The sequence below is a fragment of the Ranitomeya imitator genome, chromosome 6 (assembly GCF_032444005.1).
Source record: "Ranitomeya imitator isolate aRanImi1 chromosome 6, aRanImi1.pri, whole genome shotgun sequence".
Taxonomy (NCBI): domain Eukaryota; kingdom Metazoa; phylum Chordata; class Amphibia; order Anura; family Dendrobatidae; genus Ranitomeya; species Ranitomeya imitator.
This window is the reverse complement of record NC_091287.1, coordinates 240,695,381-240,721,468: the sequence shown is the minus strand read 5'-3', so window position 1 is coordinate 240,721,468 and position 26,088 is coordinate 240,695,381. Positions and strand designations below refer to the sequence as shown.

At 43.9% G+C, this 26,088-nt stretch overlaps 1 protein-coding gene across 1 annotated transcript in view; it reads left to right on the top strand.

Annotated features, from left to right (window-relative positions):
• Positions 1-26,088, top strand: part of GALNT12 (polypeptide N-acetylgalactosaminyltransferase 12) — an 83,409-nt gene that overhangs the window by 38,847 nt on the left and 18,474 nt on the right. Inside the window, exons 2-4 of the mRNA XM_069730517.1 lie at positions 8,351-8,520; positions 23,610-23,799; positions 24,837-25,022. Coding sequence (XP_069586618.1) covers positions 8,351-8,520; positions 23,610-23,799; positions 24,837-25,022 — 546 coding nt within the window. The remainder of the gene's footprint in view (positions 1-8,350; positions 8,521-23,609; positions 23,800-24,836; positions 25,023-26,088) is intronic.

Below are 26,088 nucleotides of genomic sequence, written 5' to 3'. Positions count from 1 at the left end.
GCTGTTTATACAGTGGGGCAAAAAAGTATTTAGTCAGTCAGCAATAGTGCAAGTTCCACCACTTAAAAAGATGAGAGGCGTCTGTAATTTACATCATAGGTAGACCTCAACTATGGGAGACAAACTGAGAAAAAAAAATCCAGAAAATCACATTGTCTGTTTTTTTAACATTTTATTTGCATATTATGGTGGAAAATAAGTATTTGGTCAGAAACAAAATTTCATTTCAATACTTTGTAATATATCCTTTGTTGGCAATGACAGAGGTCAAACGTTTTCTGTAAGTCTTCACAAGGTTGCCACACACTGTTGTTGGTATGTTGGCCCATTCCTCCATGCAGATCTCCTCTAGAGCAGTGATGTTTTTGGCTTTTCGCTTGGCAACACGGACTTTCAACTCCCTCCAAAGGTTTTCTATAGGGTTGAGATCTGGAGACTGGCTAGGCCACTCCAGGACCTTGAAATGCTTCTTACGAAGCCACTCCTTCGTTGCCCTGGCGGTGTGCTTTGGATCATTGTCATGTTGAAAGACCCAGCCACGTTTCATCTTCAATGCCCTTGCTGATGGAAGGAGGTTTGCACTCAAAATCTCACGATACATGGCCCCATTCATTCTTTCATGTACCCGGATCAGTCGTCCTGGCCCCTTTGCAGAGAAACAGCCCCAAAGCATGATGTTTCCACCACCATGCTTTACAGTAGGTATGGTGTTTGATGGATGCAACTCAGTATTCTTTTTCCTCCAAACACGACAAGTTGTGTTTCTGCCAAACAGTTCCAGTTTGGTTTCATCAGACCATAGGACATTCTCCCAAAACTCCTCTGGATCATCCAAATGCTCTCTAGCAAACTTCAGACGGGCCCGGACATGTACTGGCTTAAGCAGTGGGACACGTCTGGCACTGCAGGATCTGAGTCCATGGTGGCGTAGTGTGTTACTTATGGTAGGCCTTGTTACATTGGTCCCAGCTCTCTGCAGTTCATTCACTAGGTCCCCCCGCGTGGTTCTGGGATTTTTGCTCACCGTTCTTGTGATCATTCTGACCCCACGGGGTGGGATTTTGCGTGGAGCCCCAGATCGAGGGAGATTATCAGTGGTCTTGTATGTCTTCCATTTTCTAATTATTGCTCCCACTGTTGATTTCATCACTCAAAGCTGGTTGGCTATTGCAGATTCAGTCTTCCCAGCCTGGTGCAGGGCTATAATTTTGTTTCTGGTGTCCTTTGACAGCTCTTTGGTCTTCACCATAGTGGAGTTTGGAGTCAGACTGTTTGAGGGTGTGCACAGGTGTCTTTTTATACTGATAACAAGTTTAAACAGGTGCCATTACTACAGGTAATGAGTGGAGGAAAGAGGAGACTCTTAAAGAAGAAGTTACAGGTCTGTGAGAGCCAGAAATCTTGATTGTTTGTTTCTGACTAAATACTTATTTTCCACCATAATATGCAAATAAAATGTTAAAAAAACAGACAATGTGATTTTCTGGATTTTTTTTTCTCAGTTTGTCTCCCATAGTTGAGGTCTACCTATGATGTAAATTACAGACGCCTCTCATCTTTTTAAGTGGTGGAACTTGCACTATTGCTGACTGACTAAATACTTTTTTGCCCCACTGTATGTTCTTTAAATAATAAAAAAAAACAACCTAAGCAATTAAAAGGAGTGACATGTCCATTTTTCTGGCATTTATTGATTGGAAGATGAACTATACTTTACAATACAGGTGGGAAATCTCAAAAGATGCCCGGAATCTGCCTGGCTGTCTTTTTTGAGCGTTTTTCCGTAGTTTTTGCTTAACCCCTTTCTGACATTAGATGTACTATCCCGTCGAGGTGGGGTGAGCCCGTATGACCACCGACTAGATAGTATGTCAAGCGATCGGCCACGCTCACGGGGGGGGGAGCACGGCCGATCATGACCGGGTGTCAGCTATGTGCCAGGAGTGGTCACGGACCGCTCCTGGCACATTAACCCCCAGAACACTGCGATCAAACATGATCGCAGCATTTCGGTGGCACAAGGAAGCATCACGCAGGGAGCGGGCTCCCTGCGTGCTTCCCTGAGACCCTCGGAGCAATGCGATGTGATCGCGTTGCTCCGAGGGTCTCCTACCTCCTCCCTGCAGGCCTCAGATCCAAAATGGCCACAGGGCTGCTTCCGGGTCCTGCGGGGAGGTGGCTTACAAACGCCTGCTCAGAGCAGGCATCGGCAAGCCTGGAGCACTGCCTGTCAGATCGCTGATCTGACACAGTGCTGTGCAAAGTGTCAGATCAGCGATCTGACACTGTAACATGATGTTTCCCCCTGGGGCAATGTAAAAAAAAAAATATTTACATGTGTAAAAAAGATAAAATAAAAAAATCCTAAATAAAGAAAAAAAATATTGTTCCAATAAATAAATTTCTTTATGTAAATAAAAAAAACAATAAAAGTACACATATTTAGTATCGCCGCGTCCGTAACGACCCGACCTATAAAACTGTCCCACTAGTTAACCCCTTCAGTGAACACCGTCACAAAAAAAACGAGGCAAAAAACAACGCTTTATTATCATACCGCTGAACAAAAAGTGGAATAACACGCGACCAAAAAGACGGATATAAATAACCATGGTACTGCTGAAAACGTCATCTTCTACCTCAAAAAAACAAGCTGCCATACAGCATCATCAGCAAAAAAATAAAAAAGTTATAGTCCTCAGAATAAAGTGATGCAAAAATAATTATTTTTTATATAAAATAGTTTTTATTGTATAAAAACGCCAAAACATAAAATAAATTATATAAATGAGGTATCGCTGTAATCGTACTGACCCAAAGAATAAAACTGCATTATCAATTTTACCGAACGCGGAACGGTATAAACGCCCCCCCCCCCCCCCCCAAAAAAAAAAAGAAATTCATGAATAGCTGGTTTTTGGTCATTATGCCTCACAAAAATCAGAATAAATAGCGATCAAAAAATGTCATGTGCCCGAAAATGGCTCCAATAAAAACATCAACTCGTCCCGCAAAAAACAAGACCTCACATGACTCTGTGGACGAAAATATGGAAAAATTATAGCTCTCAAAATGTGGAGACGCAAAACTATTTTTTGCATTAAAAAGCGTCTTTCAGTGTGTGACAGCTGCCAATCATAAAAATCCGCTAAAAAACCCGCTATAAAGTAAATCGACCCCCCCCCCTTCATCACTCCCTTAGTTAGGGAAAAATTGTAAAATTTAAAAAATGTATTTATTTCGATTTTACCATTAGGGCTAGGGTTAGGGTTGGGGTTGGGGCTAGGGTTGGGGTTAGGGCTACAGTTAGGGTTGGGGCTAAAGTTAGGGTTAGGGTTTTGATTACATTTACCGTTGCGATTAGGGTTAGGGGTGTGGTTAGGGTTACCATTGGGATTAGGGTTAGGGGTGTGTTTGGATTAGGGTTTGTTAGAATTGGGGGGTTTACACTGTTTAGGCACATCAGGGGCTCTCCAAACGCGACATGGCATCCAATCTCAATTCCAGCCAATTCTGCATTGAAAAAGTAAAACAGTGCTCCTTCCCTTCCGAGCTCTCCTGTGCGCCCAAACAGGGGTTTACCCCAACATATGGGGTATCAGCGTACTCAGGACACATTGGACAACAACTTTTGGGGTCCAATTTCTCCTGTTTGCCTTGGGAAAATGTAAAACTGGGGGCTAAAATATAATTTTTGTGTAAAAAAAAATTTTTTATATATTTTTACGGCTCTGCGTTATTAACTGTAGTGAAACATTTTGGGGTTCAAAGTTCTCACAACACATCTAGTTAAGTTCCTTGGGGGGTCTAGTTTCAAATATGGGGTCACTTATGGGCGGTTTGGTTACATCAGGGGCTCTGCAAATGCAGCGTGACACCTGCAGACCAATCCATCTAAGTCTGCATTCCAAACGGCGCTCCTTCCCTTCCGAGCTCTGCCATGCGCCCAATCGGTTCCCCCCCACATATGGGGTATCAGCGTACTCTGGACAAATTGGACAACAACTTTTGCAGTCCAGTTTCTCCTGTTACCCTTGGGAAAATACAAAACTGGGGGCTAAAAAACAATTTTTGTGAAATACGATTTTTATTTTTTACGGCTCTGCATTATAAACTTCTGTGAAGCACTTGGTTGGTCAAAGTGCTCACCACACATCTAGATAAGGTACTTAGGGGGTCTACTTTCCAAAATGGTGTCACTTGTGGGGGGTTTCACTGTTTAGGCACATCAAGGGCTCTCCAAACGCTACATGGCGTCCTCTCTCAATTCCAGACAATTTAGCATTGAAAAGTCAAATGGCCCTCCTTCCCTTCCGAGCTCTGCCATGTGCCCAGACATTGGTTTACCCCCACATATTGGGTATCAGCGTACTCAGGACAAATTGCACAACAACTTTTGGGGTCCAATTTCTCTGTTACTCTTGGTAAAATAAAACAAATTGGAGCTGAAGTAAATTTTTTGTGAAAAAAAAATAAAAATTAAATGTTCATTTTTTAAAAAAAAAACATTCCAAAAATTCCTGTGAAACACCTGAAGGGGTAATAATCTTATTGAATGTGGTTTTGAGCATCTTGAGGGGTGCAGTTGAGGGGTGTCGCACTTGGGTATTTTCTATTATATAGACCCCTCAAAGTGACATCAAATGTGATGTAGTCCCTAAAAAAAATGGTGTTGTAAATATGAGAAATTGCTGGTCAACGTTTAACCCTTATAACTCCATAACAAATAAAATTTTGGTTCCAAATGTTACTTAAGTATTTTGTGTGACATATCTTTGTGATTTAAGGGCATAAAAATTCAAAGTTGTAAAATTGCGAAATTTTCAAAATTTTTGCCAAATTTCTGTTTTTTTTTTTCACAAATAAGCACAGGTGATATCAAAGAAATTTTAACACTATCATGAAGTACAATATGTCACGAGAAAACAGTGTCAGAATCATCAGGAATCCGTTGAAGCATTCCAGAGTTATAACCTCATAAAGGGACTGTGGTCAGAATTGTAAAAATTGACCCGGTCATTAACATGGAAACTACCTTTGGGGGTAAAGGGGTTAAACAACCACTAATGGTTTCTTCAATATTCAGTAGAGTGAAAAAAAAGAGGACTGGAAAACGGCAGTTAAAATTGCCTCACAAAACAATGAGAAAACCCCCAAAATACCGCTGATGGCCAAAACCATGGGAGAAACACAAAGGAAATAAGTCCAATATTATTTTTTTTTACAAAAGATGCTTCAAGAAAAAACTCCACAGCCTTTCCTAACACATTTTTGCTTAAAAAACTCAGTGGATTCGCTCTTTAAAAAATGATGTTTGCACGTAGCCTTAAAAAGGTTTTTGAGACTGAAAGATCAACTGATAAGTGGGCAATCGTGCAATTTCCTATATGAGAGTATTCTACAGTGTTTCTCAATTTATTTTTTTATAAAATCGAAAGTATAAGTATATCAAAATAAAAAATTACTTTGTAGTCACTCTTTTAAAGGCACTCTTTTAAAGGTGATTGGTCGCCCCAAAAATCGTATATGAGATAAGGCCACCGGCATCAGGGGCTTATCTACAGCATTCTTTAATGCTGTAGATAAGCCCCCGATGTAACCTGAAAGGTTATATTATACTCACCTTAGGGCAGCCTTGGTGCGGTCCGGTCCGATGGGTGTCGCGATCTGGTCCAGCGCCTCCCATCTTCATATGATGACGTCCTCTTCTTGTCTTCACGCTGCGGCTCCGGCGCAGGCGTACTTTCCCTGTTGAGGGCAGAGCAAAGTACTGCAGTGGGCAGGCGCCAAGAAAGGTCAGAGGGGCCCAGCGCCTGCGCACTGCAGTACTTTGCTCTGCCCTCAACAGGGCAGACAAAGTACGCCAGAGCCACGGCAGGAAGAAAAGAAGAGGACGTCATCGTATGAAGATGGGAGGCCCCGGACCGGACCGCGACACCCATTGCATCGGGACCGCCCCTGGGTGAGTATAATCTAACCTGTTTTTCTTACCTTTCAGGTTCCAGAATGCTGTAGATAAGCCCCTGATGCCAGTGGCCTTATCTCGTATACGATTTTTGGGGTGACAGATTGCCTGTAAGCGCTTATCCAAAGAAATAGGAATACACTATTTTCCAAGGTGTAGTTGAATGACTGTAATAATATGCAAGCTGCTTAGGCCAGGAGAGTAATGTATAGTATGACGCAGGTGGGATTGGGTTTCCTGCTCATTGTGGTAAATAGTGCCAAGGTTCAGTAAAAAGCATCCTTGTTATTTGAGATACAAAGATGTCCTATATTACAGTTCTAGCACATAGACTCGGTGTTTGGATGCATCTGTTTCAGTTTTTTCTCTATTTTACTTATCTTAAAGGAATCTCTTAGCAGGATTTCATTTCCCAAACTATTTAGATGCACATGTAGCTCTTTCAAAGACAAGTTGAGCAATACCTTTTATATGGCCAGTCCATTCCTATCTTACTAGGCATTCGTAATTTGAATATATATCAATGAGGCTGTAGAGCTGAAGTTTCTGTCACTCCAGCTCTATTCACCGCCCAGGGCCACTGCCTCCTGCTTAGCAGATGACTCCTTTGCATGACGTTACACAGTATATAGGCCATCAGTCATGTAGGAAGAGATCAATTTAGACAACAAAATATTAGGCTGCGCTACTGTAATGAAGAATCCTAATATCGTTTTATCGTCAAAATTAGTCAGCTATCCTGGAGGAGAACATCCCCCAGCCACAAGGCAGCTGATGGTATTTTCAGATGTTCATAGGAGTTGTGCCTGCATACAACCTGCTCACCTTCCTTTTACCTTCATTTGCACCCAAAAAGGGTATCACCAGACGGTCTTGTTACCCTACAGTTTTTCAACAAGTACAAGGAGACTGAACCGAGCAGAAATAGAGCTGGAGTGACAGAGGCTTCAGATCTCCAGTAGCTCTTCAGCCTCATATGCATATCAATTAAAACTCTGATTTATCTGAGGAGTGGATCAGCCATAAAAAGGTGTTGCTGGACTTGTCTTTAAAAGAGCTACATGCTCATATACCGTAAGTATTTTGTGGATGACATCCTGCTGACCGATTCCATGTAATGCAGCCCTCAAGTCCAAGAGAAAAATCTGACCATAACAAACAAGTGGATGGTACAGATACCTGGTGCTTTCCTTTTTCCTGCGGCTTCCAACGTTCCTTTCTTCTGGAGTCCCATTTGCCTGTACACTAAATTGCCGTGATGTTCTCAGACTAACTTATGTTCCACATGTTTGATAATTATAATTTGTGACAAGAAACACTTATTGTCAGTATGCCTGATTATGTGTTCCAACATGCGATAAGGTACCATAAGCGATGCCTGGCAGAAACTTATTGAGCCTATTGAAAACTTGCATGCCGATCACTGATAATATGGGGGGATTAGGTGGGGTATCAGGAGAAATGGGTGGACAACAATTTTTAAGGTATGTGCCACCTTTACTCCTATTTAAATGTTTGTTTTATTTTGTGTCTGATTTGCAGGTGTTTAGTACATTTAGCAGAGATCTTATTTTATATTTTGCAAATGCAATAAAAAGAGCTTATCACATCTAGTCAACAGTTGGCACTCCCACCGATCTCGATATTGATGACTTAGCTTGTGGAAAAATTAACAATATCATTAGACCAAACCACTTTATTATATTTAAAAAAAACAACACAATTTGAGCTTGGATTAAGGTGGTATACATGCAGCACATAAAGGCATGTTCACATTGGCCATAGAACATATAATACCTGCAAGAAACAAAATAAACAAAAAACCCTGCTGAAACTAAGTAAAAAACAAAAGTGCATCCAAATAACTCAGGGTCCTTAGTAATACTGTTTTTGATCAAAAATAGCATAAAAGCCATCCCACCATCGTCAAGGTGCCCTGATCGGGGGACGGTCCTACGCTGTCTAATATTAAAAACCTTACCATATGTCCGAATTGACCTCAGTGTGTGAATAAGGGCAGACAAAAGGACCAGGTCCCAATCTATGGATACCAGTCTGGGGAAGCCTTTAAGTATAATTTCCAGCTCAGGAGAGGAAGGCCACACCCCGGCTTGCACAGAATGCAAAAATACAAAGAAAAAAATACAAAAATTGGAGCTTGGATTAAGTTGGTATACATGTAGCACATAAATGCATGTTCACATTGGCCATAAAGCATATAAAACCTACAAAAAAAAACAAACAAAAAACCATGCTGTAGCTAATTAATTATTATGTACCTCTCGTAACTACTTTATCAAATCAGCAAAATGCACATGTAAACTTGTCCATTTCCCCCCCCCCCCCCCCCACAGTGTATTCTGATGTTACATTTTCTGCTTACAGGTGTGGAACTGTGAAATATGACTACTATAGGTTACCCAGGACATCTGTTGTCATTGCTTTTTACAATGAGGCTTGGTCAACACTTCTACGGACAGTGCACAGTGTCCTGGAAACTACTCCAGACATCCTCCTTGAGGAAATTATTCTTGTTGATGATTACAGTGACAAAGGTAAGTAAAAAGTATTACATGTTCAATACATTTCTTTAAGCTCAAAAAGAAATATACCCAGGGCTGCCACTAGGAATTTCGGGGCCCCATACTGGCAAAATTTTCAGAGCCCCCTTTAAACTCTGTCCAAGCTCCACCTTAGCCCTGCCTCGAAACTTCCACAGTCCCACCACTCTCTCTTGGTAAAACTCCACTTCTGCACCATGTCCTCCCCTTCACACATTAACAGTTCCCATTAAAATATCACAAACATAGCCAGCAGCTTTTGTTTTGGCCAAAAGATTTCTTAATCTGCCACAACGACAAGGTAGACTCTTCTGACCGGGCTCTACTCTACTGTAACTTATTAAACATTTGTTAAAATAACCAATACAATTTTAAGTATATTTTTCTTTATTTTTCAATTTTAAAATGACCAATAATATCACACACAGGAGACAAATACCACCACACCATGACTGGACCACATTTTACCACCACATAGCGACCGAGTAATACCACATACAGGGGACAAATACCGCCACACCATGACCTGACCACATATTACCACTACATAACAACCGATTAATAGCACATACAAGGAACAAATACTGCCACACCATGACCGGACCACATATTACCACCACAAAGCGACTGAATAATACCATATAAAGGGGACATATACCACCACACCATGACCAGATCACATATTACCACCACATAGTGACCAAATACTACAAAACTGATCATTAATAAAAAAAACCACAATACTAATGCCATTATACACAGGAGATATGTACTTAGTATACAGTGTCCATGTATAGGTAATACAGTGTACAGGTAATACAGGGATCCCCAGTGACATTATACACATGATATCTGTATATAGTGTCAGTGTACAGGTAATATCGTGATCACTAGTCTAGTGACATTATACAGGAGCTCTGTGTATAGTATACAGTATGGAGTGTAAGTGTACAGGTAACACACTTACTCACCAGTGACATCACTAGTTGAAGTTCTTCATATTTGCTTTTCTTCTTCATCCAGTTCAGATCGCCATCACTTCTTCTAGCCAGGACGCGTCTCTGCAAAAAATTGCACTGTTATCTAGAGCACATTCCCCAACCTCTATACTACTCCAGATGGGAAAAAAAGCAACCGTGTAGCCCTGCACAGTAACAGGACCTCTCCTCCCCCACATTGAATTGTAACTGCCCGTGCATCAGACGACGCTCTGGCAGTTACTGAGCCAGCAGAGTCCTGCCGCTGGGGCCTGGTGAGCAGAAGAGGGGGCCTGCTGCAGGCCCCTTCTGCTCATTGGTTCCCATATGCCAGCAAGGGCAGTAATGCCCTGATGGCGGCCCTGAATATACCGGTAATATAAGAGTAAGGGTACCGTCACACTATACCATTTCGATCGCTACGACGGTACGATTCGTGACGTTCCAGCGATATCGTTACGATATCGCTGTGTCTGACACGCAGCAGCGATCAGGGATCCTGCTGAGAATCGTACGTCGTAGCAGATCGTTTAGAACTTTCTTTCATCGCTGGATCTCCCGCTGTCATCGCTAGATCGGTGTGTGTGACACCGATCTAGCGATCTAGCGATGCGATCCAGCGATGCGTTCGCTTGTAACCAGGGTAAACATCGGGTAACTAAGCGCAGGACCGCGCTTAGTTACCCGATGTTTACCCTGGTTACAAGCGTTAAACTAAAAAAAAACAAACAGCACATACTTACATTCTGGTGTCCGTCAGGTCCCTTGCTGTCTGCTTCCAGCACTGTGACTGCCGGCCGTAAAGTGAAAGCAGAGCACAGCGGCTGTGCTTTCACTTTCACTTTACGGCCGGCAGTCACTGAGTGCGAGAAGCAGACTGCAAGGGACCTGACGGACACCAGAATGTAAGTATGTGCTGTTTGTTTTTTTTTAGTTTAACGCTTGTAACCAGGGTAAACATCGGGTAACTAAGCGCGGTTCTGCGCTTAGTTACCCGATGTTTACCCTGGTTACCCAGGGACCTCGGCATCGTTGGTCGCTGGAGAGCTGTCTGTGTGACAGCTCCCCAGCGACCACACTACGATTTGCCTACGATCACGGCCAGGTCATATCGCTGGTCGTGATCGTAGGTAAATCGTATAGTGTGACGGTACCCTAAGACATGCAAGCAATTTGTAACCAGAGACTGTATGTATGGATGTCATGTATGAATCACCACAAAAAATGCCCACTGCCGTTTTACACTGTTGCAGAAGATTGCATTAGCAAGAAAAAAAACTTTCTGAACATCAGATAGTATAGCACAGCTAATCAGGAGGGACTATTATAGCTCCTCTTGCTGCATTTAAATTACACACTTTTTTTCATGCAGCAGCAAGCCAACACAATATTTCTTAAAGAAGAAAAAAAATCTGAACTCTTTGTCTATCAGATAAAATGTGTTTGTCACAAGCGACTGTACTCAATGTTTGCATTTCTTCAGTGCTTTTTTTTGTAAGGCAGGGAATGATGGAGTTAAAAAAATATTTAAATAAAAATTCAACAAAAATCCATACATTTAATTGTGACTAATGGATGCAAGATTTTCACTTTTTTTTTACAAATCTAAAAATGTAAAAAGTATTTAATTAGCATAATTATTTTATAAATGTATAAGCCATCTAACCATAAAAAGGTGACCTCATGGATGGACTCTAGCCCTCCTGGAACAACTCTGTGCCAAAGGCCTCATATGTATTAGTGCTGGCCTTGCCCATATATTTTGTTCTATTTTGCATTGTGGTATATGGACCCCTCTGTGCCATGCACCCTTGTTCACCCAGGTTTCCCAGAAAGGATTTTATCAGAGCTAAGCCTGATCCTAGCTTTTCCTCAATACACATAGGTCTTTGGGCACAAAGAAGGTGGGTCAGGAGGGCAAGGTGCCATCCTAACTAGGAACATCTTGTCTTTTCATAGTAGGATTACTTTTACGTTTTTGATCAAAAACTGTTAACTAAGTACTTCACATTTTTATGGGTGTAGCAGTATTGGAATTTAGGTATTAATCGCAGTGTGTAGTATTTTGTTAGTATGTATATTGGAAATGAAATATATGCACTTGTCCATTAATTTAGGATTAGACTGCTGGCCTTGACCGTATAATGTGTGAGTGCCACAAACTATTTATTTTTGCACATCTGTTTTACTAGTACACTAATACTACTGCATGTTGTTTCATTTGACTTTCAGACGTATACATAGCATTTCTTGCTAAAAGACCAAAGTTAATTCTAGTGCATAAAATGTTTGCAAAATAATAAATGGAAATTGGTGGAGTAATATAAAAGAATAAAAAAACCTTTCACATGAAAAGCAGATAAATACGGCACTCACCATAAACTTTTTTTTAAGCAACAAAAGATACTTTATTCCATGTACGTAAGTGCAGGGACATGTGGGAGGAAAGCAGATAGTTTGGAGGACATACAAAGGAGATCTCGTATCTGTCTGTGCACACACTTTATTCCATGTAATCTTTTGTTGTTTCACAGATCTAGCTAGTGCGTGCCATATTAGTACACTTTATTTGTGAAAGATTCTGTTTATTGTGCTGTAATGCTGAGCCCCACTAGCCGAATGTTACCAGCCTGCTGCTGGGACTGCCCGTGTTCTGGCTAATATGTACATTAATCTCATTCGTTATATGAAATGTAAAAAGAACCATGACATCTTTCAATAAAAATGTGGAAGCTGCAACTTACACCACTGGAACCAGTCATCTCGACAGCAGTACTACCAAACTCCTCTTTTGCATCCAGCAAACATATTAGTAAGGACATAATTTTTGAATATATGGCACATCGCTTGTCTTGGTCACAGCACGGTAATGTTACCCCCGACAGTGACATCTTCAGTTTAAGTCCGAGTTCTGCACAGTCCTGGTCCTCCACCGCTGTAACAGTTACATAGGTTGAAAAAAGCTTAGATCCATCAAGTGCAGCCTTTCTCCACTCCAAATGTATATATAACCCACAATGTTATGTGTATAGAGGTAATCATCCAGCCCTTTTTTAAAAGCTGTTATAGTGTCTGCCATCACTACCTCTTGTGGTCGGCATTCCACAGTCTCACTGCTCTAACTGTAAAGAACACTTTTTCCTTTTTAGCTTCAGGAATCGCCTTTCCTCCACCGGTAATGAATGCCCTCTGGTCCTCAATATGGTCTTTGGATGGAATAAGTCATGTGCCAGTTCCTTGTATTGACCACATATATAATTTTAGTCATGTAAATGAGATCTCCCCTGAGAATTTTCTTTACATTGCAGACTTTCCGTTCAGGGAGGGGGGCGAAGCTTCTGAGTGGGCCCCTAACCAGGTAGCCTTGATTACAACTCGGTGACGCGCCCTAATAGTGGAGGAGAACCTCAGCAGATGACCGCGCTGTTGCTGAAGATAATCTCTATATAAAGACCAATATGGATATTACCGCCATATGGTCAGTGGTAGATACCAGTCCTACAGAACATATAAGAGATCACTGCACAGTTACAGATAATGACTTACCGCTGACGTCCTTTTTGATGGAATAGTTACTTTCCCGTCTTTTCCATCTGGCCCAGACCGACATGACAACTTCTTCCAGCTACAACTCATCTGCAGAGAATACAACAAAGACACATTTAACTTCTCATTCCAGCCCCATCACCATCTATTTCCAACCTGCACCATCTCCTCATCCTGCTGATACCCCAATACTGAGCCGCTACTGCCCTATGTGTCCCTATTACTGCCCCCGATACCCTAATACTGAGCCGCTGCTGCCCTATGTGTCCCTATTACTGCACTTGATATCCCAATACTGAGCCGCTGCTGCCGTATGCGTCCCTATTACTGCTACTGATACCCCAATACTGAGCCACTGCTGCCGTATGTGTCCCTATTACTGCCCCTGATACCCCAATACTGAGCCGCTGCTGCCGTATGTGTCCCTATTACTGCTCCTGATACCCCAATACTGAGCCACTGCTGCAGTATGTGTCCCTATTACTGCACCTGATATCCCAATACTGAGCCACTGCTGCCGTATGTGTCCCTATTACTGCCCCTGATACCCCAATACTGAGCCGCTGCTGCCGTATGTGTCCCTATTACTGCACCTGATACCTCAATACTGAGCCGCTGCTGCCGTATGTGTACCTATTACTGCACCTGATACCCCAATACTGAGCCACTGCTGCCGTATGTGTCCCTATTACTGCCCCTGATACCCCAATACTGAGCCGCTGCTGCCGTATGTGTCCCTATTACTGCACCTGATACCTCAATACTGAGCCGCTGCTGCCGTATGTGTCCCTATTACTGCACCTGATACCCCAATACTGAGTCACTGCTGCCGTATGTGTCTCTATTACTGCCCCTGATACCCCAATACTGAGCCGCTGCTGCCGTATGTGTCTCTATTACTGCCCCTGATACCCCAATACTGAGCCGCTGCTGCCGTATGTGTCCATATTACTGCCCCTGATACCCCAATACTGAGCCGCTGCTGCCGTATGTTTCCCTATTACTGCCCTTGATACACCAATACTGAGCCGCTGCTGCCGTATGTGTCCCTATTACTGCACCTGATACCTCAATACTGAGCCACTGCTGCAGTATGTGTCCCTATTACTGCACCTGATACCCCAATACTGAGCCACTGCTGCAGTATGTGTCCCTATTACTGCACCTGATATCCCAATACTGAGCCACTGCTGCAGTATGTGTCCCTATTACTGCACCTGATACCCCAATACTGAGCCACTGCTGCCGTATGTGTCCCTATTTCTGCCCCTGATACCCCAATACTGAGCCGCTGCTGCCGTATGTGTCCTACAGCACCTGATACCCCAATACTGAGCAGCTGCTGCCTTATGTGTCCCTATTACTGCTCCTGATACCCCAATACTGAGCCGCTGCTGCCGTATGTGTCCCTGTTACTGCCCCTGATACCCCAAAACTGAGCCGCTGCTGCCGTATGTGTCCCTATTACTGCTCCTGCTGTGTGGTTCTCTGTGCCCTCTAAATTCTAAAGCAACTCTCTACAATATAGTAATGCCAGGTGCAAGTGCCCTAGAAAACAGTGCCCATATTTTGCCCCTAGAAAGTAATAATGCCCTGTGTGCCCCTTTGATAGCCACAGTAACCTGAGTTCACGTATAACAATAAGTGCCCACTTTACATTTAATAAAGTCCCGAGTCTCCCCACGTACAGCTCCCCTATACACAGCATGATGCTCTCTTATACACAGTATAATGCACCCACACAGTATACTGGCCCCTTAGTAGCCCCCAAACTGTTTGATGGCTACAACAATGTATAATGACCCCCACACAGTAATCTCCATACTCTATGATGGCCTCCTAGATAGCCTCCATATACGGTAGCATAATGCACCAAATAGTCCGCAATATAGTATAATGCACTCCCCATAGGCAGACTCTATAGCATAAGGCAGCCCCAAAGGCAGACACTGTAATAAGGCAGCACCCCCATATAGGCAGACCCTGTAATAAGTCAGTGCCCCCATAGGCAGACTCTGTAATAAGGCAGCACCCCCATAGTCAGACCTTATAATAAGGCAGCACCCCTATAGTCAGACCCAGTAATGAGACAGCACCCCCATAGTCAGACCCTGTAATAAAGCAGCACCCATAGTCAGACCCTGTAATGAGGCAGCACCCCTATAGTCAGACCCTGTAATGAGGCAGCACCCCTATAGTCAGACCCTGTAATAAGGCAGCCCCCATAGTCAGACCCTGTAATAAGGCAGCACCCTTATAGGCAGACCCTGTAATAAGGCAGCACCCCTATAGTCAGACCCTGTAATAAAGCGGCCCCCATAGGCAGACCCTGTAATAAGGCAGCACCCTGTTATGACCTGGTGGTTAGGAGCACCCGGAATGACCTGATAGTTAAACCTCATACAGGACAAGCTCTGGGATGTGGGAGCTCTGCTGACCGCAAGCCCTAATCCTATCACACACACTAGAAATAGCCGTGGAGCGCTCCTGACCAGACCTAAGCGCCTCGTCACAGCCTAAGAACTATCTAGCCCTAGAGATAGAAAATAAAGCCTACCTTGCCTCAGAGAAATTCCCCAAAGGTAAAGGAAGCCCCCCACATATATTGACTGTGAGTAAAGATGAAAGTCACAAACGCAGAAATGAAACAGGTTTCAGCAAAGGGAGGCCAGACTTACTAAATAGACAGAGGATAGGAAAGGTAACTTTGCGATCAGCACAAAAACCTACAAAAGACCACACAGAGTGTGCAAAAAAGACCTCCGCACCGACTCACGGTGCGGAGGGGCCACTCTGCATCCCAGAGCTTCCAGCTAGCAAGACAAAATCATGAAAACCAGCTGGACAAGAAAACAATGAACAAATAATGACTATCAGGAACTTAGCTTCTGCAGGAGAAGGCAGGTCACCAGAGAGATCCAGGAGCGAACTGAACCAATGCAAAAACATTGACAGCTGGCATGGAGTAACGATCTGAGAGGAGTTAAATAGAGCAGCCAACCAAAGGATACACCACGTCACCTGTGTAAGGAACCTCAGAAGCAGCAGCTCCACTCACAGCCACCAGAGGGAGCCCATAGACAGAACTCGCCGAAGTACCATTCACGACCACAGGAGGGAGCTCGACAACAGAATTCACAACAGTACCCCCCCCCTTGAGGAGGGGTCACCGAACCCTCACCAGAGCCCCCAGGCCGATCAGGATGAGCCAAATGAAAGGCACGAACAAGATCGGCAGCATGAACATCAGAGGCAAAAACCCAGGAATTATCTTCCTGACCATAACCCTTCCACTTGACCAGGTACTGGAGTTTCCGTCTCGAAACACGAGAATCCAAAATCTTCTCCACCACATACTCCAACTCCCCCTCGACCAACACCGGGGCAGGAGGATCAACGGAGGGAACCATAGGCGCCACTTATCTCCGCAACAACGACCTATGGAACACATTATGGATGGCAAAAGAAGCTGGAAGATCCAAACGAAATGACACAGGATTAAGAACTTCAGAAATCTTATATGGTCCAATGAAACGAGGCTTAAACTTAGGAGAGGAAACCTTCATAGGAATGTGACGAGATGACAACCAAACCAAATCCCCAACACGAAGTCGGGGACCAACACAACGCCGGCGGTTAGCGAAACGTTGAGCCTTCTCCTGGGACAATGTCAAATTGTCCACCACATGAGTCCAAATCTGCTGCAACCTGTCCACCACCGCACCCACACCAGGACAGTCCGAAGGCTCAACCTGCCCTGAAGAGAAACGAGGATGGAAACCAGAATTACAGAAAAAAGGAGAAACTAAAGTAGCCGAGCTGGCCCGATTATTAAGGGCGAACTCAGCCAAAGGCAAGAAAGACACCCAATCATCCTGATCAGCAGAAACAAAGCATCTCAGATATGTCTCCAAAGTCTGATTAGTTCGTTCGGTTTGGCCATTAGTCTGAGGATGGAAAGCCGAAGAAAAAGACAAATCAATGCCCATCTTAGCGCAAAAGGACCGCCAAAACCTCGAAACAAACTGGGAACCTCTGTCCGAGACGATGTTCTCTGGAATGCCATGCAAACGAACCACATGCTGGAAAAACAATGGCACCAAATCAGAGGAGGAAGGCAGTTTAGATAAGGGTACCAAATGGACCATCTTAGAGAAACGATCACAAACCACCGAAATGACCGACATCTTTTGAGAAACCGGGAGATCAGAAATAAAATCCATGGAAATATGCGTCCAGGGCCTCTTCGGGATCGGCAAGGGCAAAAGCAACCCACTGGCACGAGAACAGCAGGGCTTAGCCCGAGCACAAATCCCACAGGACTGCACAAAAGAACGCACATCCCGTGACAAAGAAGGCCACCAAAAGGATCTAGCCACCAAATCTCTGGTACCAAAGATTCCAGGATGACCAGCCAATACTGAACAATGAATCTCCGAGATAACTCTACTAGTCCATCTATCAGGGACAAACCGTTTCTCCGTAGAACAACGGTCAGGTCTATCAGCCTGAAATTTTTGCAGCACACGCCGCAAATCAGGGGAAATGGCAGACAAAATTACCCCTTCTTTAAGAATACCCGCCGGCTCCGGAACACCCGGAGAGTCAGGCACAAAACTCCTTGACAGGGCGTCAGCCTTCACATTCTTAGATCCCGGAAGGTATGAAACCACAAAATCAAAACGGGAGAAAAAGAGCGACCATCGAGCCTGTCTAGGATTCAACCGTTTGGCAGACTCGAGATAAGTTAAATTCTTGTGATCCGTCAAGACCACCACGCGATGTTTAGCTCCTTCAAGCCAATGTCGCCACTCCTCAAATGCCCACTTCATGGCCAACAATTCCCGATTGCCCACATCATAATTGCGCTCAGCAGGCGAGAATTTTCTAGAAAAGAAGGCACAGGGTTTCATCACCGAGCCATCAGAACTTCTTTGCGACAAAACAGCCCCTGCTCCAATTTCAGAAGCATCAACCTCCACCTGAAAAGGGAGCGAAACATCTGTCTGGCACAACCCAGGGGCAGAAGCAAAACGACGCTTCAACTCCTGAATAGCCTCTACAGCCGCAGAGGACCAATTGACCACATCAGCACCTTTCTTGGTCAAATCAGTCAACGGCTTAGCAACACTGGAAAAGTTAGCGATGAAGCGACGATAAAAATTAGCAAAGCCCAGGAACTTCTGCAAGCTCTTCACAGATATCGGCTGAGTCCAATCGTAAATGGCCTGAACTTTAACAGGGTCCATCTCGATAGTAGAAGGGGAAAAAATGAAACCCAAAAATGAAACCTTCTGAACTCCAAAGAGACACTTTGACCCCTTCACAAACAAGGAATTCGCACGAAGGACCTGGAACACCATTCTGACCTGCTTCACATGAGATTCCCAATCATCCGAAAAGACCAAAATGTCATCCAAATATACAATCAGGAATCTATCCAGGTACTCTCGGAAGATGTCATGCATAAAGGACTGAAACACAGATGGAGCATTAGAAAGCCCGAATGGCATAACCAGGTACTCAAAATGGCCCTCGGGCGTATTAAATGCCGTCTTCCATTCATCACCCTGTTTAATTCGCACAAGATTATACGCACCACGAAGATCTATCTTGGTGAACCAACTAGCCCCCTTAATCCGAGCAAACAAATCAGACAGCAGCGGCAAAGGATACTGAAATTTGACTGTGATCTTATTAAGGAGGCGGTAGTCAATACAAGGTCTCAAAGAACCATCCTTCTTGGCTACAAAAAAGAACCCTGCTCCCAATGGTGACGACGATGGACGAATATGACCCTTCTCCAAGGATTCCTTTATATAACTCCGCATAGCGGCGTGCTCTGGCACAGATAAGTTAAACAGACGGCCCTTAGGAAACTTACTACTAGGAATCAAATCAATAGCACAGTCGCAATCCCTATGAGGAGGTAGGGCACCAGATTTAGGCTCTTCAAATACATACCGGTAATCTGATAAAAACTCAGGGACTTCAGAAGGAGTGGATGGCGAAATTGACAGCAATGGAACATCACCATGTACCCCCTGACAACCCCAGCTGGACACAGACATAGATTTCCAATCCAACACTGGATTATGGACCTGTAGCCATGGCAACCCCAAAACGACCACATCATGCAGATTATGCAACACCAAAAAGCGAATATCTTCCTGATGTGCAGGAGCCATGCACATGGTCAATTGAGTCCAGTACTGAGGCTTATTCTTGGCCAAAGGCGTAGCATCAATTCCTCTCAATGGAATAGGATACTGCAAGGGCTCCAAGAATAAACCACAGCGCCTGGCAAACTCCAAGTCCATCAAATTCAGGGCAGCGCCTGAATCCACAAATGCCATTACAGAATAGGATGACAGAGAGCAAATCAAAGTAACGGACAAAAGAAATTTAGACTGTACCGTACCAATAATGGCAGACCTAGTGAACCGCTTAGTGCGCTTAGGACAATCGGAGATAGCATGAGTGGATTCACCACAGTAAAAACACAGCCCATTCCGACGTCTGTGTTCTTGCCGTTCAGCTCTGGTCAAAGTCCTATCACACTGCATAGGCTCAGGCCTATGCTCAGAGAATACCGCCAGATGGTGCACAGCTTTGCGCTCACGCATGCGCCGATCGATCTGAATGGCCAAAGACATAGACTCCTTCAAACCAGCAGGCGTGGGAAATCCCACCATGGCATCCTTAAGGGCTTCAGAAATACCCTTTCTGAAAATTGCCGCCAGGGCACATTCATTCCACTGAGTAAGCACAGACCACTTTCTAAACTTCTGACAGTACACCTCCGCTTCATCCTGACCCTGACACAAAGCCTCTGCCTGATCCACTGAATTTGGTTCATCATAAAGCAATCCAAGCGCCAGAAAAAACGCATCAACATCACGCAATGCAGGATCTCCTGGCGCAAGGGAAAATGCCCAGTCTTGAGGGTCACCACGCAACAAAGAAATAACGATTTTTACCTGTTGAACGGGGTCACCAGAGGAGCGGGGTTTCAAAGCTAGAAACAGTTTACAATTATTTTTGAAATTCAAGAACCTAGATCTATCCCCAGAAAATAAGTCAGGAATAGGAATTTTAGGCTCTAACATAGGATTCTGAACCACAAAATCTTGAATGTTTTGTACCCTTGCAGAGAGATGATCCGTACAAGAGGACAGACCTTGAATGTCCATATCTACACCTGTGTCCTGAACCACCCAAAGGTCTAGGGGAAAGGAAAGACAAAACACAGTGCAAAGAAAAAAAAATGGTCTCAGAAGTTCTCTTATCCCTCTATTGAGATGCATTAATACTTTGGGCCAGCTGTACTGTTATGACCTGGTGGTTAGGAGCACCCGGAATGACCTGATAGTTAAACCTCATACAGGACGAGCTCTGGGAAGTGGGAGCTCTGCTGACCGCAAGCCCTAATCCTATCACACACACTAGAAATAGCCGTGGAGCGCTCCTGACCAGACCTAAGCGCCTCGTCACAGCCTAAGAACTATCTAGCCCTAGAGATAGAAAATAAAGCCTACCTTGCCTCAGAGAAATTCCCCAAAGGTAAAGGAAGCCCCCACATATATTGACTGACTGTGAGTAAAGATGAAAGTCACAAACGCAGAAATGAAACAGGTTTCAGCAAAGGGAGGCCAGACTTACTAAATAGACAGAGGATAGGAAAGGTAACTTTGCGATCAGCACAAAAACCTACAAAAGACCACACAGAGTGTGCAAAAAAGACCTCCGCACCGACTCACGGTGCGGAGGGGCCACTCTGCATCCCAGAGCTTCCAGCTAGCAAGACAAAATCATGAAAACCAGCTGGACAAGAAAACAATGAACAAATAATGACTATCAGGAACTTAGCTTCTGCAGGAGAAGGCAGGTCACCAGAGAGATCCAGGAGCGAACTGAACCAATGCAAAAACATTGACAGCTGGCATGGAGTAACGATCTGAGAGGAGTTAAATAGAGCAGCCAACCAAAGGATACACCACGTCACCTGTGTAAGGAACCTCAGAAGCAGCAGCTCCACTCACAGCCACCAGAGGGAGCCCATAGACAGAACTCGCCGAAGTACCATTCACGACCACAGGAGGGAGCTCGACAACAGAATTCACAACAGCACCCCCTATAGTCAGACCCTGTAATAAGGCAGCACCCCCATAGACCCTGTAAAAAGGCAGTCCCCATAGGCAGACCCTGTAATAATGCAGCACCCCTATAGGCAGATCCTGTAATAAGGCAGCACCCCTATAGGCAGACCCTGTAATAAGGCAGCCCCCTTAGTCGGACCCTGTAATAAGGCTGCCCCCCCGTAGTCAGACCCTGTAAAAAGGCAGCCCCCATAGGCAGACCCTGTTATAAGGCAGCACCCCTATAGGCAGACCCTGTAATAAGGCAGCAACCCTATAGGCAGACCCTGTAATCAGGCAGCACTCCCATAGTCAGACCCTGTCAAAAGGCAGCCCCCATAGGCAGACCCTGTCAAAAGGCAGCCCCCATAGGCAGACCCTGTAATAAGGCAGCACCCCTATAGGAAGACCCTGTAATAAGGCAGCACTCCCATAGTCAGACCCTGTCAAAAGGCAGCCCCCATAGGCAGACCCTGTAATAAGGCAGCACCCCTATAGTCAGACCCTGTAAAAAGGCAGCCCCCTTAGGCAGACCCCTGTAATAAGGCAGCACCCCTATAGGCAGACCCTGTAATAAGGCAGCACCCCTATAGGCAGACCCTGTAATAAGGCAGCACCCCTATAGGCAGACCCTGTAATAAGGCAGCACCCCTATAGGTAGACCCTGTAATTAGGCAGCACCCCTATAGGCAAACCCTGTAATAAGGCAGCACCCCTATAGGTAGACCCTGTAATAAGGCAGCCCCCACAGTCAGACCCTGTAGTATTAGGCAGCACCCATTAAAAAAAAAAAAATACATTCTCACCTCTCTTCTTCCTGGTTCCTGCGCTGCTCCCGCTGATCTCCTGACAGCTGGCGCCGGGCAGTGCCGTCATCGCGCCCGCTGTCAGTGTCGGCGACGTCAGACCCCCTCCCCCACACCACAGCTTTCTGTGTACACTGTATAGTAACAAAAATCTGTTAATCAGTGCTGGGAGTGGTGTGGATGGACTAGTAGGCAGGAGGCCAATTGTCCTTTATTGATGATAATCTGCTTATAAAACACTGATTGTATTGAAACAGGAAAACACAGCCCAGTTAGTGACACATCACAGTAATTAGGGTCTCTGTCTCTACATTATGGTGTTCTCAGATTACATAACCAAAACCTCCTGGCTGATTCCCTTTAAAACTGTCTTCATGTACTGGGAAAAACCTGCACAAAAATGAGAAAACTGTGGATATTTAAACCTGCAGAATGGTTGTGTGCAAATTTTAAAACATATTTCATTCCATTTAAAATGTTTTGTAATGCAGTAAAGTGAAATTCATGGCACAATCGGCATGTAACACAGAGCATTTGTCGTGGTTTAATTGATGTTGGCCACAAACCTGCACCCACCTTTGACGGAACAAGGCCCAACTCCCTAAACTTCTCTGTGCAGACCTAGAGGGAACATTGCTCCATGGTCCAGTTATGTTACTTGGGCCTGTGAGCATCAGAACTGAACCACGAGGCAGTGGGAGAATTAGGCGAAGTCTAATTAATCCCAGCATGAAAAGCAGCAAGCTGAGGTGCACTGTGTGTTCTGGCACCTTTCTCTTGTCATAGACATAATTTAGTTTTTGTTGTTGCATTTCTTGTACTAAAGTACCTCTTTAATAAGATAAGCTTCACTCCAGACATGTGTCTGTGAACCTTGGGCATCTTCAATCTTTACCCTATTTTTTTTTAACCATTTTTTTAGCTGCTGTTTTACATGCTGCCAAATTGTCACTAGGTTTATGCTGCTTCATCTGGGAGAAGTGTTTATATGCTGCAGCTCTTCTAGTCTTTTCAGTAACGTGCTCCTCAATATTCTTGAGCTCTGGCTCTCCCCTCTTCACCACCATTGATTGGCAGCTTTCTGCCTGTGCTCATATAGTGTAGGCAACTCAGTGGTGATGTTGCGGTTAGACAGACCTCATCGTTGAGAAAACTAGAAGAGCTGCAGCAGATAAAATAATGATTTTTTTAAAAGTATAGCAAGAAACCCTCCGACACAGCTCTAGAATCGGGGTCTCTGTATGTTGTTCTCAGATTGACTGGCATAAACTTGGTGACAGATTCCCTTTTAATCTATCATGATAAATTTCTCCATTTTCTCAGCCTAAATGAGAATTTCCTATTATCAGTTTTCCTCTTATATTCTTCAGAAAATGAATCCATAGTACGTTATAATAAGTAACCAAGGTGTAAGCATGGCAGTTACCCTCTCTGGTACTGACTCAGACTGACACCGTTGAGATCATTAGTTGCAACTTGACTAGCATTGTACTTCTTTCTAATATTCAGTGACACAGTAAAAATGTGTCTGTGGATACAAATATCATGAAACACTGGACAAAAGTGACATTTATTTTTCATTATCAAAAATAATAATACATTGAACATGCTTCTAGATCATCTTAAGGAGCAGTTAGAAAGGCATATCTCAGGGTTGAAGAAGGTGCGACTAATCCGTGCCAACAAGAGGGAAGGACTGGTACGGGCACGACTCCTTGGAGCTACCAAAGCAACAGGAGAAGTTCTGACCTTTCTTGATTGCCATTGTGAGTGCCATGAAGGCTGGTTGGAACCATTAATGGAGAGGTAAGTTCACATATGGAATGTCCTAAAACATGCAAATGTTACTTCCTCGATTAGTATTTCTGATGACCTAGAGGTCAAAGAGAAGTCGCATTATTTAGGGTATAGATATGAGTAAGAGAATGGTTTACAAGAATTCTGTAACTTCATATAAAAGGGCTTTCTGCAGTGCACCGATCCCCAGGCTCCCGGGAGTCATGAGCTACTGATTTACAGTTTGGCCTAACTTCAATGTCCCCAAACTGTAAATAAGAAAATTAAAAAATCCTGCTGTTCTTGATAACAAAGAGAGTTTGTAATAAATTATAAAGTTCCTTTGATTTGTTTTTTAACTAGCACTTTGCAATTTTAACCATTGAAGATGATTAAATCAAACTTGCATTAGTATCCAAAGCTTTCAAGGGAAGCTTCCCACAGCTTTTTCCCATATACAGTAAGACCAGCACATGTACACCCTTATATACCGCATTCTAGAATGCTCTATATATAAATCCCCAGAGCGCTATGCATTACACAAAAAATAGCTTTTATTAATATTATTATACTTGCTTATGGCACAATTTGGTCCAATGGGCATTGCTGGTCTTGATCCGGGGCCTTTCTCTTCTTGTGATCTCCATCCCTCTTTGTGTGGATGACGCGTCCTAAGCCATCCACACACTGCCCTCCATCGCTCTCCTGCTCAGGGGCACATCTCTGTAATGCGCATGCGCTGTGAAAGGGCAAAGATCGCCAGTGCATGCGCACTAAATATGGTGCAGAGCAGGTATACCACCTTTAAGTGTAAATTTAAATAAGCCCTCCTCTTCATGGGTGGGCTTCTGTAAGGGGTTGTCAGGCAGCGCTCAGGCGGTGGCAGAGTAGTGTACAGCACAGCGCCATTTAATGTGTAGTGGCGGCTCTGATGTACTGCAAATCAGAACCTATTCAAATGAATACCCAGTCATCAATAGTTTATGCTTATGAATACTTCAGCGTTTAGCTTTGTAAATCTGCCCAATGAATTCTGGTTGTGACTCTGTATCTTACCTGCATCCCAGGATCAGGGAAAAGGAAACTGCGGTTGTTTGTCCTGTAATTGATGTGATTGACTGGAATACCTTCCAGTATCTGGGCAATTCTGGAGAGCCTCAGATTGGAGGACTTGATTGGAGACTTGTCTTTACTTGGCATGTAGTCCCAGAGCGAGAGCAAAAGCGCAGACGGTCTGCCATTGACGTCATTAGGTGGGTACACTAGAGCTATCCTGTAATGTAGATGCTTAAACGTGTTGCTCCATCTATCCATTGTCATTGCTTTGTTATAGTAAAAATGGATCAAGTTGCAGCATTTTGCTAATGTTTTCTAGTTTGCCTATATTGTTGTGTGTATAATAAATGTGTGTGTGTGTATATAATATATGTGCGTGTGTATATAGTGTGTGTATGTATATAATGTGTGTGTGCATATAGTGTGTGTGTGTGTGTGTGTGTATAATATGCGTGTGTGCATATAATGTGTGTGTGTGTATATATATATATATATATATATATATATATATATATATATATATATATATATCACAAATCAGCACTCCCAATGTGAACACGTGCAAGCTGCAAACTGCAACACACAGATAAAAAAGACCACAGCAGCACATGTACATGAATCGGCCATGTGAAAACACAGACAAATATGCATTTCACAAAATATTTTATCATAAAAATTTTTTCACAAATTTTTTTCCCATAAAACTTACAGTTAAAATGGAGATTCTTAGCGCATAAATTGGCCAATTCATGTGTGCCCATCAACCACGGCAAGGTGATCTTCCCCTGATGGGTCCTACTCTACTGTACATGCCACTCTTGGGCCACCAGCCTACAACTTCGGACAAACATGTCACTCTGGGCTAAACCTACAATTTATGGGCAGGTAGAGTTGATTACCGCCAAGAGTGCAAGATAAGTCTGGATGTTGCCACATCCATACAAATAGAGGAAAAAACAAATCAGCACTCCCAATGTGAACACGTGCAAGCTGCAAACGGCAACACACAGATAAAAAAAGACCACAGCAGCACATGTACATGAATCGGCCATGTGAAAACACAGACAAATATACATTGACCTTGCAGGTGGCGGTAATCAACTCTACCTGCCCATAAATTGTAGGTTTAGCCCAGAGTGACATGTTTGTCCGAAGTTGTAGGCTGGTGGCCCAAGAGTGGCATGTACAGTAGAGTAGGACCCATCAGGGGGAGATCACCTTGCCGTGGTTGATGGGCACACATGAATTGGCCAATTTATGCGC